At 38.7% G+C, this 13,880-nt stretch overlaps 1 protein-coding gene across 3 annotated transcripts in view; it reads left to right on the forward strand.

The window, feature by feature from the left end:
• LOC134221217 (gonadotropin-releasing hormone receptor) overlaps nucleotides 1-13,880 on the forward strand; it is a 304,164-nt gene that overhangs the window by 229,831 nt on the left and 60,453 nt on the right. For all 3 annotated transcript variants that reach the window (XM_062700415.1, XM_062700416.1, XM_062700414.1), the window contains exon 3: nucleotides 6,058-6,241. In XM_062700415.1, the coding sequence (XP_062556399.1) occupies nucleotides 6,058-6,241 (184 nt within the window). The remainder of the gene's footprint in view (nucleotides 1-6,057; nucleotides 6,242-13,880) is intronic.

The raw sequence follows: 13,880 nt of genomic DNA on the forward strand, positions 1-13,880 counted from the left end.
CTACCTTCTACCAAAGCTGTGGCACCACCAACGAGTTGGGAACCGGCTTCATAGTGCTGGGCAAGATGCGCCAACGCTTGATTGGGTGGCAGCCAATCAACGCAAGGATGTGCAGGCTGATGATAAAAGGCCGTTTCTTCAACTATAGCATCGTCAACGTGCACTGCCCACAGGAAGGGAGACCCGACGACGAGAAAGAAGCGTTCTATGCGCAGCTGGAGCAGACACACGTTAAATGCCCACTGCGGGACGTCAAAATCGTCATCGGCGACATGAACGCTCAGGTAGGAAGGGAGGAAATGTATAGACCGGTCATCGGACCGGATAGTCTGCATACCGCATCGAACGACAATGGCCAACGATGCATAAACTTTGCAGCCTCCCACGGAATGGTACACAGATAGAAAAGTTGTTGAAATTTACACGAAAGTAATGCACATAAAGGGAATGCCAAGAAGAGCGTAAATTTAAACGATATTATCACCTGAATGTATGCAATTTGTATTGCATTATGTCACTTTTTATACGAATAAGTATCATAATGCTATGTAAATTGCATACATTTAGGGTGAACTTGTAGGGCAAGATCCATGTACGCCCAGAATAGTGTAATTTTCTACGTCTTTATTATTTACGCGCTGATTACTTTTCATTATTTTTATCTGTGTAGTCCGAAGCACTTTCTTCACGAACATACGCACTTACCGCAGTGCAAATATTGAATCCGACCACTACCTCGTTGCAGTATGTATGCGCTCAAAACTCTCGACGGTGTACAACACGCGTCGGAGTCGTCCGCCGCGGCTAAACATTGGGTAGACTAGTCCAAGACTACGCGCAGCAGCTGGAAGTGGCACTCCCAACGGAAGAGCAGCTAGGCGCAGCGTCTCTTGAAGATGGCTGTAGAGATATGCGATCCGTTATTGGAAGCACCGCAACCGCTACACTAGGCACGGTGCCCTCGGTTCAAAGAAACGACTGGTATGACGGCGAATGTGAACAATTAGTTGAGGAGAAGAATGCAGCATGGGCGAGATTGCTGCAACACCGTACGGGGGCGAACGAGGCACGATACAAACGGGCGAGGAACAGACAAAACTTGATTTTTCGGAGGAAAAAGCGCCAGCAGGAAGATCGAGACTGTGAAGAGACGGAGGAACTGTACCGCGCTAATAACGTACGAAAGTTCTATGAGAAATTAAACCGTTCACGTAAGGGCCACGTGCCACAGCCCGATATGTGTGAGGACATAAATGGGAACCTTCTTACAAACGAGCGTGAGGTGATCCAAAGGTGGCGGCAGCACTACGAAGAGCACCTGAATGGCGATATGGCAGACAACGGTGGCGGTATGGCAATGAACCACCAATGAATCAACTGAAGTTGACCAACTACCAGGGGAGCTATTTAATCACGGTGGTAAAGCACTGGCTAGATCGCTGCACTGGCTATTTACCAAGGTTTGGGAGGATGACGTTCTGCCGCAGGAGTGGATGGAAGGTGTCGTGTGTCCCAAGATAAAAGAATCTTGGTGTGTCCCACCTACAAAAAGGGGGGATAAGCTGGATTGTAGTAACTACCACGCAATCATATTGCTGAATGCCGCCTACAAGGTACTCTCCCAAATTTCATGCCGTCGACTAGCACCAATTGCAAGAGAGTTCGTGGGGCAGTACCAGGCGGGTTTTATGGGCGTTCGCTCTACCACAGATCAGGTGTTCGCCGTACGTCAGCTATTGCAGAAATGCCGCGAATACAACGTGCCCACACATCATCTATTTATCGACTTCAAAGCCGCATATGATACAATAAATCGAGACCAGCTATGGCAGCTAATGCACGGATTTCCGGATAAACTGATACGGTTGATGAAAACGACGATGGATCGGGTGATGTGCGTAGTTCGAGTTTCAGGGACATTATCGAGTCCCTTCGAAACGCGCAGAGGGTTACGGCAAGGTGATGGTCTTTCCTGTCTGCTAGTCAACATCGATTTGGAGGGAGTAATACAAAGGGCAGGGGTTGACACGAGTGGTACGATTTTCACGAAGTCCGTCCAAATATTTGGTTTCGCCAACGACATTTATATTATGTCACGTAACTTTGAGAAAATGGAGGAAGCCTACATCAGACTGAAAAGCGAAGCTAAACGGATTGGACTAGTCGAAGACGAAGTACATGATAGGAAGAGGCTCAAGAGTGAACAACGTAAGCCACCCACCACGAGTTTGTATTGGTGGTGTCGAAATCGAGGTGGTTGAAGAATTCGTGTACTTGGGCTCACTAGTGACTTCCGATAACGATACCAGCAGAAAAATTCGGAGACGCATCATGGCAGGAAATCGTACGTACTTTGGAATAAAGATAATGGAATAAATGGATTGGAATAAAGAATAAAGAAAGAAGAAGGAAGAAATAAAAATGAAGAAAGAATAAGGAAGTCGGAAGAGGGATGAAGGAAGGAGGAAGAAGGAAGAAGAAAGGAGGACAAATAAATTAGGAAGAAGAACAAAGAAATAAAGAAGAAGGAAAAGAGAAGAACGAAAAAAAGGAAGAAGAAAGAAGTTATGAGGACGCAGAAAGAAAGAAGAAGGAAGAAGAAAGAAACAAAGGATGAAAGAAGAAGGAAGAGAGCAGAAGGAAAAAGAAGTATGGAAGAAGAATGAAGAAGGAAGAAGTAAGAATGACGAAGAAAGGAAGAAGAAGGAAGAAGGAAGAAAGAAGAAAGCAGAAAGAAGAAGGAAGAAGTAAAAGGAAGACAGAAGGAAGAAAGAAGAAAGAAGAAGGAAGAAGGAAAAAGGAAGAAAGTAGAAGAAAGTGGCAAGAAGAATAAAGGAAGAAAGATGAAAGAAGGAGAAACATGGAATAATAAAGAAAGAAGAAGAAAAAATGGAAGAAGGAATAAGGAAGAAGAAGGAAAAAGGAAGAGCAAAGGAAGAAGAAGAAGGAAGAAAGAAGAAGAAAGAGGGACGAAGAAAAAAGGAAGAAGGAAGAGGAAAAAAGGAAGAAATATAAAGCAAGGAAAAAGATGGAGGTAGAAAAACAGAAGAAAGATAGAAGGAAAAATGAAGAACGAAGAACGAAGGAAGAAGGAAGGAAGAACGAAGGAATAAAAAAGAAGAAGGGAAAAGAAGGAAGAAAGAAGAAAGAAAAAGGAAAGAAGAGGAAGAAGAAGAAAGAAAAGAAAAAGGCTCTCTGTTCTCTGTTATCAGCTCCCAGGGTTCAGTTCACTTTTCTCTTTCCACTTTTAACTTCTCATTTCTCTTTTTCTACTTCTCTTTACTCACTTCTCATTTCTCACTCTTGTCGTAATCTGATATATTTTTTTTCAACTATTCGGCCAAACGGCATTCGACCAAATGGCCTAACACCATCCATACTTTTTCTAATCTTCGTTGACAAGTATTGAGCTCTTCTCGAGCCCTACGACGGTAAGAATATATCCGCGGTTTCCCTTCTATCTCATCTCGTATCGCATTTCGCAGTTTTCTACGCTGCACTAATTTCTTTGCAGCGAGAAAGATACAAAGCAGTCCGTGCAGTGTCCTATAGGAGGATAAACAAAGGTGTGAATTTCAATTATCACCCAGACAATGGATAAAATCTGTTGACCAATAAATTAAAGTACTTATACGCATTTGCATGTTTTACGTCGTTTTACGCAATTATATCAAAATAACGATTTACTGCCATCATATTACTCCAGCGGTTTGTCGGTCATCATCCTGCCTTTCAATCTTAATGAAGCGAACATCCACCGCCGACTAATGGGAACAAATTGAGGGTAAGAGCTTAGCCAAATGTACCGAAGTGTTGCATCTTAGCGAGCACACCTAAAGCTCTTCTGGTTGAAAGAATGAAAATACCCAAGCACTTATTGTCAGATTACAAGAAAGCTGCATGTCATGTCAGATTGTTTGGAAGCTGTTGCCTTCTACGTGTGTTGAACGTTTTTCCATTTTCTATTATAGGTAGGGGAAGGGAAGCAATATGCCCTAACTAAGCAAAGACTGCTTTCATGTCTTGGGTGTAACGATTTTCATGGGTATTTTTGCATCATGCAACAGTTAAACCATATTGCTAGCTGATGTCATCTTAAAATTGTAGAAAATCTAAATCATATTGATAATACACGCATTTAAAAAAAAGTGGCCTATTAGCTGGTACCTCTCCACCACGCGTCGGCGAATCAGCAGTCTGGTATGGATGGACAGTGCGTGGAATGGAGACGCGTAGTACATCGTAGGTTAGTGCGTTTTGCCTCGCCGAAATGTTAGATGTTTCATCAAATGGCAGACATTTTCGTTTTCTCCTACCTTCCTATCTATTATTTTGACACTTTTTTCGCCTAATCTACATAATTTTAGGTCTAGTTTTGTTACAGCCATCTCAAACACGATAAATATAAGAAAATACCCAAGTGGTGTTTAATATTGGGGGTCGTTTTGGGGCCTCTTCCCCTATGTTACAAGTTAAACATGGGTGCTCCTTGGAACTAGGAGTGGCAGTAGTGCGAAGCGTTGAACTGAGCTAGAGTCGGATGCTTGCTCATTTGTGACGAAGACAAGTGTATATTTTGCTGTAGCAAATACCCATGTCTTCTGAAATAATGGAAAGGACGATATTGCTGAACGCCGAATGCGTGTTTTCGTTATACGTGTGACTGGAATTCGATATTGCTTCCGTGTATTGTTTGCAGTCTTTAACTTGGCTTTGAAATATTTTTTCGCGATTTCACATTCAACTCATACAATCTTCTTACAATAAATGTATCACACAGCGATCGAACTTCTTTATTTAAAACCAATTTTTGCTTTTCTCCTGTAGTGTTAAGAAGAGGCTCAAAAACCGAACAACGATATCTTATGTAAATATATTCTGAAATCAATTTCGGTATCAGAAGAGCTGTCCCACAGATCCGGACAGTAACATTTTTCATGTGAGCAAACAATAATTTTTAACAGCAGTATTGTTCAATTTACTCCAATTCAATTGTTTCACTTTGATTAGATATCAAGAAGCTTCAGGAAAATAGTGCAAATAAAATTATAGATGACTTTGAAAAAGGTGGGAAATGTGGGATGACTGTTGTATGCAATTTATGTGGAAAGCCCAATAACCTCTACTAACACGTTTTAACTGCTACAACCCATTGCAAGTATATAGTATATTACTACTCCGAATGATTTATTTTTTAAAGAAATAGGGTTTTGTCATATTTAAATATTTCGTAACAGTGTCCGGTATAAGGGTAAGCCTTTATGAGCCGTAAAATTTTGCAACAAAATTTATAATCAAAATGCTTCGTTGAAAAAAAGCATGATCAAATGCTCAAATATGGTTCGTATGAATCATAAACTATCAAATTTTACATTTACGGTGTGTCAGTCAACGTAACCCAGATAGTTTGAGAATTGTTCGTTGAATCGCTTAGGGTTCCGGCACTGGGGGATCTCCCCCTATCCTGGACCATAGTGCAGAGCAATGATATCGGTTGTTGAACATGATAGCTTTACCGGTTTTGGCTTAGTGTCCTACTTAATTTTAGACAATTTGACCGATTGCCGCTTGGCTTAATATTTCAAATATGTTTAAAAACCCAATTCTCGGGTGAACATCTTTAATAATAATTTATTTTTCTTTCTGACTTTATTTTTTATTTCTTCGGCCCCCACCTCCAATACAATCGACTCCTCGGTGTAGAGGATATTTGTACCAAATTAGGATGAAATCGGTCAATTATCGGAATCGGAAACAATCGGAAAATTAAATACATGACTCACTCAATTAAACGGGCGGCAGGACATGCTGCATGACGCATTATTGTATCCATCTATCGCCTTCTTCGAATTGGCAATGCTCGCAATGCTATTGGAGACCGATAAGAGATTATAAACATCAATTATATTTGTCAAGTGATCTAATGTGAAATACCATTATCCTATCAACCATCCTTCGAAATAGCTCCTGGCTGAGGTCACATCTTAAGTGATTACTTCCGGATTAGGTCATATCAATATACTGATACCATTATTATCTCTATTTTTATCGTTTCAGTGGATGATCTTTCGGGTGGCGAAAGGTCCCTTTCTGGAGGACTTCTACCAGTGTGTGACGCATGGTTTCTACACTGACCGATGGCAGGAGCAACTGTACACCACCTTCACCCTAGTATTTATGTTCATCATACCGTTACTAATTCTCATCGGAACATATCTGTCAACCTTTAGGACGATATCGAGTGAGTATCTTTTTCAGATAACATACAGCTTCTAGCCTAGGGGCTGAAACACGCGTCTAATGTGTGTCAATCGACGAGACAGATTACCATGCCGCTAGACGGGTAGCATTATGCGATCATCGTTACACGTTTTATTTCTGGCTTATCATGTTTTCCCAGGAAGGAGAAATACCGAAATAAATCCTTGCGATTTGTTCAAGTGGGTAGCAATTCAGCTGGGGGAAGGCATTTATTTTTTTATGTGTACGTCGAATTCATCGTACGAAACGAATTTCATTGGGCCTAGTATTATCCAGATTCCACCATCCGCATCGGTGCGTATGGTAGCATAGTCCATATCCATCACTATGTCGGACTCATTTTGTATCAAAATCCCACAAGTGCGTTCGAGTATAATAATTGAGATTAACACATCTCCATCGAACATCCTCGGAGAAACCAATCACTTGTACGACTGTTTGGTGAAAATAGTTACATGCACCAATTGATTCTGGAAACGAATTTCAATATATCTTCATCTTCAATGCGGACTACAGATTTTCATTAACACGAGGGAATAGGTCCATTATCTGAAATAATTGTGAATGCAATCAAATTCCCTTTTTAGGAACATTTTCACAACTGAGAACCATTAGTTTTGTTTTACTCAGCAATTTTGTTTGTTAACTCAGTTTGTTAGTGATTACTTTTTATGTGTCACAAAAGTGACAAATTCACTAATTTTGATACCTCGGAAATCTGTGTAAAATGAGTTGGTAGGGTAAAACTCAAAGGTGCAGCCCAATCGGGTTGTACGCAAAGGTGACGTTGAACTACGTAACTGTATGTAATATACATGTTTTCGACTTTTCTGTTCGATGAGACCAAAGCAAGCGTGTTTCAAGCCCAGGGTGAATCTGTTTTCGCTGTTTATCCTGCTCTCCTGAGATTGAGTGAGATTTTAGACTAACATTTAAAAAGGATGATTAAATTTTTTTTTTTTTTCAAATAAACGAGGATGAATAACACTCTCAAGCGATCACATATCCAAATTATCAATTAATAAAAACTCGCTAGAGTAAGAATCGTTCGATAATTGTATCTTGATTCGAAGCATTATTGGTGAATGCTACTTTTGAACTTTTTTCCCTACATAACACCAAAACACAATGCCAAACATTCGATTGAGCTTCATTGTTTGCATTAAATTGGTATTAGATTAGTTTGGTTTACATTAAAATAATAATTTTGTGTTGCAAGATTTGAAAAGTTATCGCCGATAACAACTCGCCTACTTATCACACCTGCGAAGTTATCAAATGATAATTCCAAAAATCTGGCTGATAGTGTACCGCTGCGCTGCCTTGGCCGCTGCTTGACAGTTTGAGAGTTTATTGATAATAATTATCATTCCTTCACGTGAGGAGTCGGACTTTGCATTTCCTCCAGCAGACACCAAGAGCCGAAGAAAGATTACCAGAACGCATTTACTGCAGCAGCGAAAAAGATTCCGAGCCTCTCTACAGGCATCAATAGACGTAAGCGAGCAGCTGTCGTCAAACGCCCCCATGCTTTACAGAGAAAACAAAAGATATTTTAGTTACTAGATAAAGATTGTCGCTTCTGTTCCCTTTGTTCTGCTGTCCGAAACATGTGTGGTACATACCTGTCAAATCGTATGGATTTTCCTTCTTTGACATTTAGCTCCCCTATCCTCGCCAGCAAAAGATGTTCCGGACAGCGACGACAGCGACAATCTTTATCTAGTAACTAAAATATCTTTTGAGAAAACGCGCGTGTAAGTTAGCAGAAACGAGTTAAAAGTCCTGTAAGTTGCATTAATTTGACGTCTATGCCGGCTTGTGGTTCCCAGTTAGCCTTGAGAACAAAGGCGCAGAATCCGGAGATGGCGAGATCGATTCTCGATCCGATCTAGGATGTTTTGGGTGGGAAACATTCTCACACCCTGGGCATAGTGTATCCATTGTATTTACCACACAAGATACATACTAATGCAATGGCGGGCAAGGAAAGCTTTTAATCAATAACTAAAGAAATACTAATGGATTACTAAGTTGAAAAGCAGGCCAAGTTCCAGTTGGACTGTAGTGCTATCGAAGAAGAAGCTTGCAATGCACTTATGAGATTGACTGATTCACCGAAACCAATTCCTAAACTGTTAGCAAGTTTCAGTACTAAATATTATCGTACGTATATATTGTAATACACCGGAGTCATTTTTTATGCGGATGATATGGGCCACGTGAATTAAAACAAAGTTAAACCCAGCGTAAATTCCAAAGTATGTCTGAATGAATAGCAGAAATCCCGAAATTCGAGTGAAAAAAAATCGCATAAAAAGCGATTCGTGTAAAAAAACAACCGCGTAAAAAACAACTTCAGTGTACATCGGGAATGAAGCGTTGACTCTTCCTTGATCGAATGGTCCAAGAAAATTGAAAATCCATCGAGAAATGGCTGAGATATTAACGATCAAAGTCTATCATATTTTCGTGACGTTTTTCGATTTTTTGCAATTTTAAAGTGTACCCCAATATAGAAAAGACAGACGTAGTTCTACGTCAAAAAGTGCCATCACATTTTCTTAGTACATAAGCCAATAAATATTTGTAAGTCCCCAAGCGAGAGAACTTGATCAAACGGCTAAGCACGCCACAGGAATCGTTGGGATTTTTTGTCGCTCTTGTCTTGGATTCTGACCGCTACCCTGTACAACCGGAAACGAAACAGTATAGCAGGAAGAGAAGTCAATAGATCTGGACCATCAATGAATGCGTTGTTCACCGAAACGCCATCAACCTTTGCTGCAGGCAGCGTCCCAGATTTACCCTGATTTTTAGGGTTCATTACGAGCTTTTTTGGATCTAGTACCCATTTCAATTTTCCTTACATTCGTCGATCTCTCTCTATCTCGATGGTCTCTCCAATATCGAGATGTAGAGAAGCGACTGTATTATCTTTATTTGAGTGACTTGCAGACCTTGGCTGGCTCATCTCTTAAACGCCGCTGACATTTTTGCATCAGCACGCCACCGTTTAAGATCTGATCTAAAATGTTCCACGCCGAACTTTTGAGGAAATTACGAAGAACCCGTGGACATTCAAGAGAATTTTTCGATCGATATTTCCAAAACATCCCCTTGAAACTCCAGAGAAATCTCCTTGAAAATTCCATACATTTTTTTGAAATTTGGCGAAAATGTCATTTGGTCGAAATGGACATACGGCCGAAAGTATCATTTGACCTAATTGCCGAAAAAGTCGTATGGCCGAAAATTCCGTTTGGCCAAATGACATTAGTCAGCAAAATGGCCTGTTTGGCCAAACGAAATTTTTGGCTTAACGACCTTTTCGGCCAAACGGCATTATCGACAAAATGACCAGTTAGGTCAAATGATACTTCCGGCCGTATGTCCATTTCGACCAAATGACATTTTCGCCAAATTTAAAAAAAAATGGAATTTTTAAGGAGAATTCTCTTGTATACAATAGTCCATCAAACATCACAATTTTGTAAATCTGATCATTTGCGTGTAAAAATTATATAAGAAATCTAGGAAAATATAAACCCTTTTCAAATGTTGGTCCACATTAATGTTAGATAATGCTAAATTGCTTCCTAAACAAATTTTCATACGTCCAAAATGTGTCGTTGGTTGATGATAGGCAGCTGAACCTATATTCGGCGCTATAGGCATAAAACACGTTGATAAATTTTCACTCAATATGAACATGAAAAAAGTGTTTGTTAGAAAAACTTTTTTTCCTTTAATATGTCACAGGAACATTATACCCATAAAAGTTAGATAATTGAAATAAATATCTGCAGAAAAAATTTCATCGATTTCTGATGAGTTTTTTTGTAATATCAATTTTAATTTTTAAAACAAATATTTTTCAGTGTAGAAATCGCTTTTTATTTTTTGGATATTTTTCCAAAAAAATTCTGGTAATTTCACGACAGTCCGCCATACAACACTTTTTTGTAGGTTTTGTCATTTTAGAGTTAAATCGATTTAAAAAAAAAAACATTTAAAAAATTAAGCCCTCATCAAATGTTACTCTTGACCATTTTTTAAAAACTAAGTATCCAGAGTGGCTTGTAAATACTAGGGATCCTATATTAAGAGATGTGCGAATACTTTTCCAGACGATTTAGCAACGCTGTTACTTTCGTAAACAAACGCTGCCAGCACTTGCCGCAGTGAAAAATGTTTAGGCTTGCACATGACTTTACATTCGAAGACATTTTTTGATTATTTTGTCTATCCTCTAGCAGTGAATTTTTGCTAAAATTAAAGAGAAATACGAATGTACACGATATAAGGCATCAACTAGACTTCTTTTACTTACGAAAGCAAAACAAATTGTTTATTCGATAAAACTTTTCATACATTTTTTTTACCAAAATCGCAATACCTTTCGATCTGCAACAATAACAATGTTCATTTGGCTCAGGTTTTGACAGTTCTCAATGCTCGATTGGCTCAAGAATGTAGGATCCCTAGTAATAAAGAGGCTGCACTCATAACATATAATTTATTTAATCCAGGCTCGTTACCTAGTAAATACCATACACACTTAGTTTTTATTTCTGCAGCTCGGCAAAAATCCACACAGCCGTGCGTCAGCAAAATAAAAAACTGATATTTCAGCAAAAACGACGTTTGTTAGCTGATTTTCAGCAAAATATTTGCTGATTTTCAGCAATTTTGACAGAAATCTCGGCAAAAAACATGTTTCGGCTGTGCGAATCTCGGTAAAAGTTCAACATTTTGCTGAGATCCCGGTTAAAAAAATTAAGGGTGTATATTTATGCCCACCAAGTTTCATTCCATTCTGAGATGGTGCTGCCAGCCCCATAGAAGGGTTGGCGCGAAATTCGTCTATTGCAAACGACTTTTTCGATCAAAATACTAGTTCAGCCAAATTACCTTTCGGCCGTTTATCGCTTTCAATAAAGTGACATTTTGAGCCAAACACCAAGGACTAATAAGACCTAATAATTCATTTTAACCTAATTTTAACCCTTTTAGACAAATTCGTTGAAATTTTTTTTTGCTAGATTACTTTCTTCATAACGCGTTATTCGGATCGGTTGCATTCGAATATATGGCTTTTCGCCAACTAACTTTTGTTTGACAAAATATGTCATTTGGCCGGACCAAGGATGTTAACGATCATTCAGTAATTTGCGTTCGATCATTTAGTAGTTTGTCAATAACACATTCCAGAAGCTGAATATCAAAATATGTTGTATGGTGGACTTCTAGTGCAAAGGATTTTCTACAACTCTGCCTAATGGTTCGTTGTTGAATTCCACTAGTAACGGAGTTATAGCTATAGTCTCAGTAACTTAGACTAAATCATAACCAAATTCCAATCATTTAGTTTAAGTTACTGCAACTAGCGCCCTTAGAGTAAAATCAGCAGTGATTCAAATCGTTCGGGGCCGTCAGTTTGAATATGAATCTGAAACATTAATTTTCCCAGCAGCTGTTCTAGATTCAATTTTTATACCAGTCAACTGTCAAAAAAATAAAATTGGTATAACGCTCCGTTCTATTTTCTGCAGATTTGAACCACGATTGAATCACGAGTTTCAAATATTTTTCAATTGTTTTGGTGTATGGATGCGTCATTTTATCTACGGAACAATCCACTTTGCAATTCCGGCGCCTTTCTTGGCAGTAACATAATGATTTCAATTAATTGAAAATTTGAAAAACATGAATAAAACACTGCTGGGGAAACCAGCGAGTTTGTTCTATTTTGCTCCAGATTCAAACTAGAATAGTGGTCGAAAATTTAGAATGAAACTGAATCACTCCTGATTTCACCCTTAGAGTAAAATCAGCAGTGATTCAAATCGTTCGGGGCTGTCAGTTTGAATATGAATCTGAAACATTAATTTTCCCAGCAGCTGTTCTAGATTCAGTTTTTATACCAGTCAACTGTCAAAGAAATAAAACTGGTATAACGCTCCGTTCTATTTTCTGCAGATTTGAACCACGATTGAATCACGAGATTCAAATATTTTTCAATTGTTTTGGTGTATGGATGCGTCATTTTATCTACGGATCAATCCACTTTGCAATTCCAGCGCCTTTCTTGGCAGTAACATAATGATTTAAATTAATTGAATATTTGAAAAACATAGAATAGAACATTGCTGAAACCAGCAGTTTGTTCTATTCATGCTCAGTTTCAAACTAGAATAGTGGTCAATTAATTGAAATCATTATGTTAATGAAACTGAATTCAAAAGTGGATTCATCCGTGATAAAATGACGCATCCATACAACAAAACAATTGAAAAATATTTGAATCTCGTGATTCAATCGTGATTCAAATCTGCAGAAAATAGAACCGAGCGTTATACCAGTTTTATTTTTTTGACAGTTGACTGGTATAAAAACTGAATCTAGAACAGCCCCCATAAAACATTTGACAGATGGGAAATTTGCTGGTACACCGACGAAGTCGGATGCCGTCGAAATCAACTGTTTTTATGGCCGACGAAATCGGGTGCTGACCTTGGTGTCGACGAAACCAACTGTTTTTACCACCGACGAAATCGGGTGTCGTAAAAATCAACCTTCATAAATACCAACTAAATCTGGTGCCTTCCAAATCATTTGTATTGTCAACCTATTTAATCGGCTGGCTAATCAACATCATCTAGATCGACGTATCAATCGACAGATTAAGTAGTGTTTATATACCGATTTAATCGGGATTATGGATGATAGATTACATTTGTTTAGTGTAGTGTTTACTTTTGCAGCTCTGTTGTGTTTATAGAACAAAAATTATTAAAATTAGTGAAAATCCAAGTGAATATCTATATTTTGTGAGTTGATAAATATAGCGAAGTACAATGGCAAGTACAAGGAGAGGCAAAAAGGTTAAGATAGACAAAATTTTGTTGAAATTCAAATCGGCATATAACTTTGCTTAGAATAGTCCGATTTCAATAAAATCGAGACCATAGATGTTAAGTTTTATGCTTTCTCCAAAACTAGAACTAATATGCCGACCGATGCTGATTGTATATTGAAAATCCGTCAGATATACGCAGAGATATGGCCATCTCCATGTATATATGTTTGTGCGCAAAAAGTATCGCCCATTTTTCTGGAACCAATCCTTAACTCGCAACAAGTTTCGACGGGAAATTCTGTTTCTTATTAAAAATTGGACTCGTAGGTTATGACTAAAATACATCCTATTATTTATTTTTTTTTCTTAATTAGTGTAAAATTTAGCATGATAAACCAGTTCTAGACTACAACTTTTTATACAATAACGCGTAAAAAAGTCTCGCCAATTTTTGGATACTTATCTTTATACTATACTCTTTTACCTCCATCTGATTTGCTCGCTGAAAGTTGCATTCGACGAGGAATCCTATCCCATCGTTTCCTCTGGTAAATTGGCCGATTCAGACTAAGGGGCTGTCCATATACTACGTGGACAATTTCGGGGTGAGGGGGGGTATGTTGACTGTCCACGGTTCATACACATTTTTGAAAATTTATATGAAGAATAGTCCACGCTGGGGGAGGGGAGTATCTGAAACTGACCAAAACCTGTCAATGTGGTATATGCACAGCCCCTAAGTTAAGGCGTAAATGTT

Source organism: Armigeres subalbatus, chromosome 3 (genome assembly GCF_024139115.2).
Source record: "Armigeres subalbatus isolate Guangzhou_Male chromosome 3, GZ_Asu_2, whole genome shotgun sequence".
Classification (NCBI taxonomy): domain Eukaryota; kingdom Metazoa; phylum Arthropoda; class Insecta; order Diptera; family Culicidae; genus Armigeres; species Armigeres subalbatus.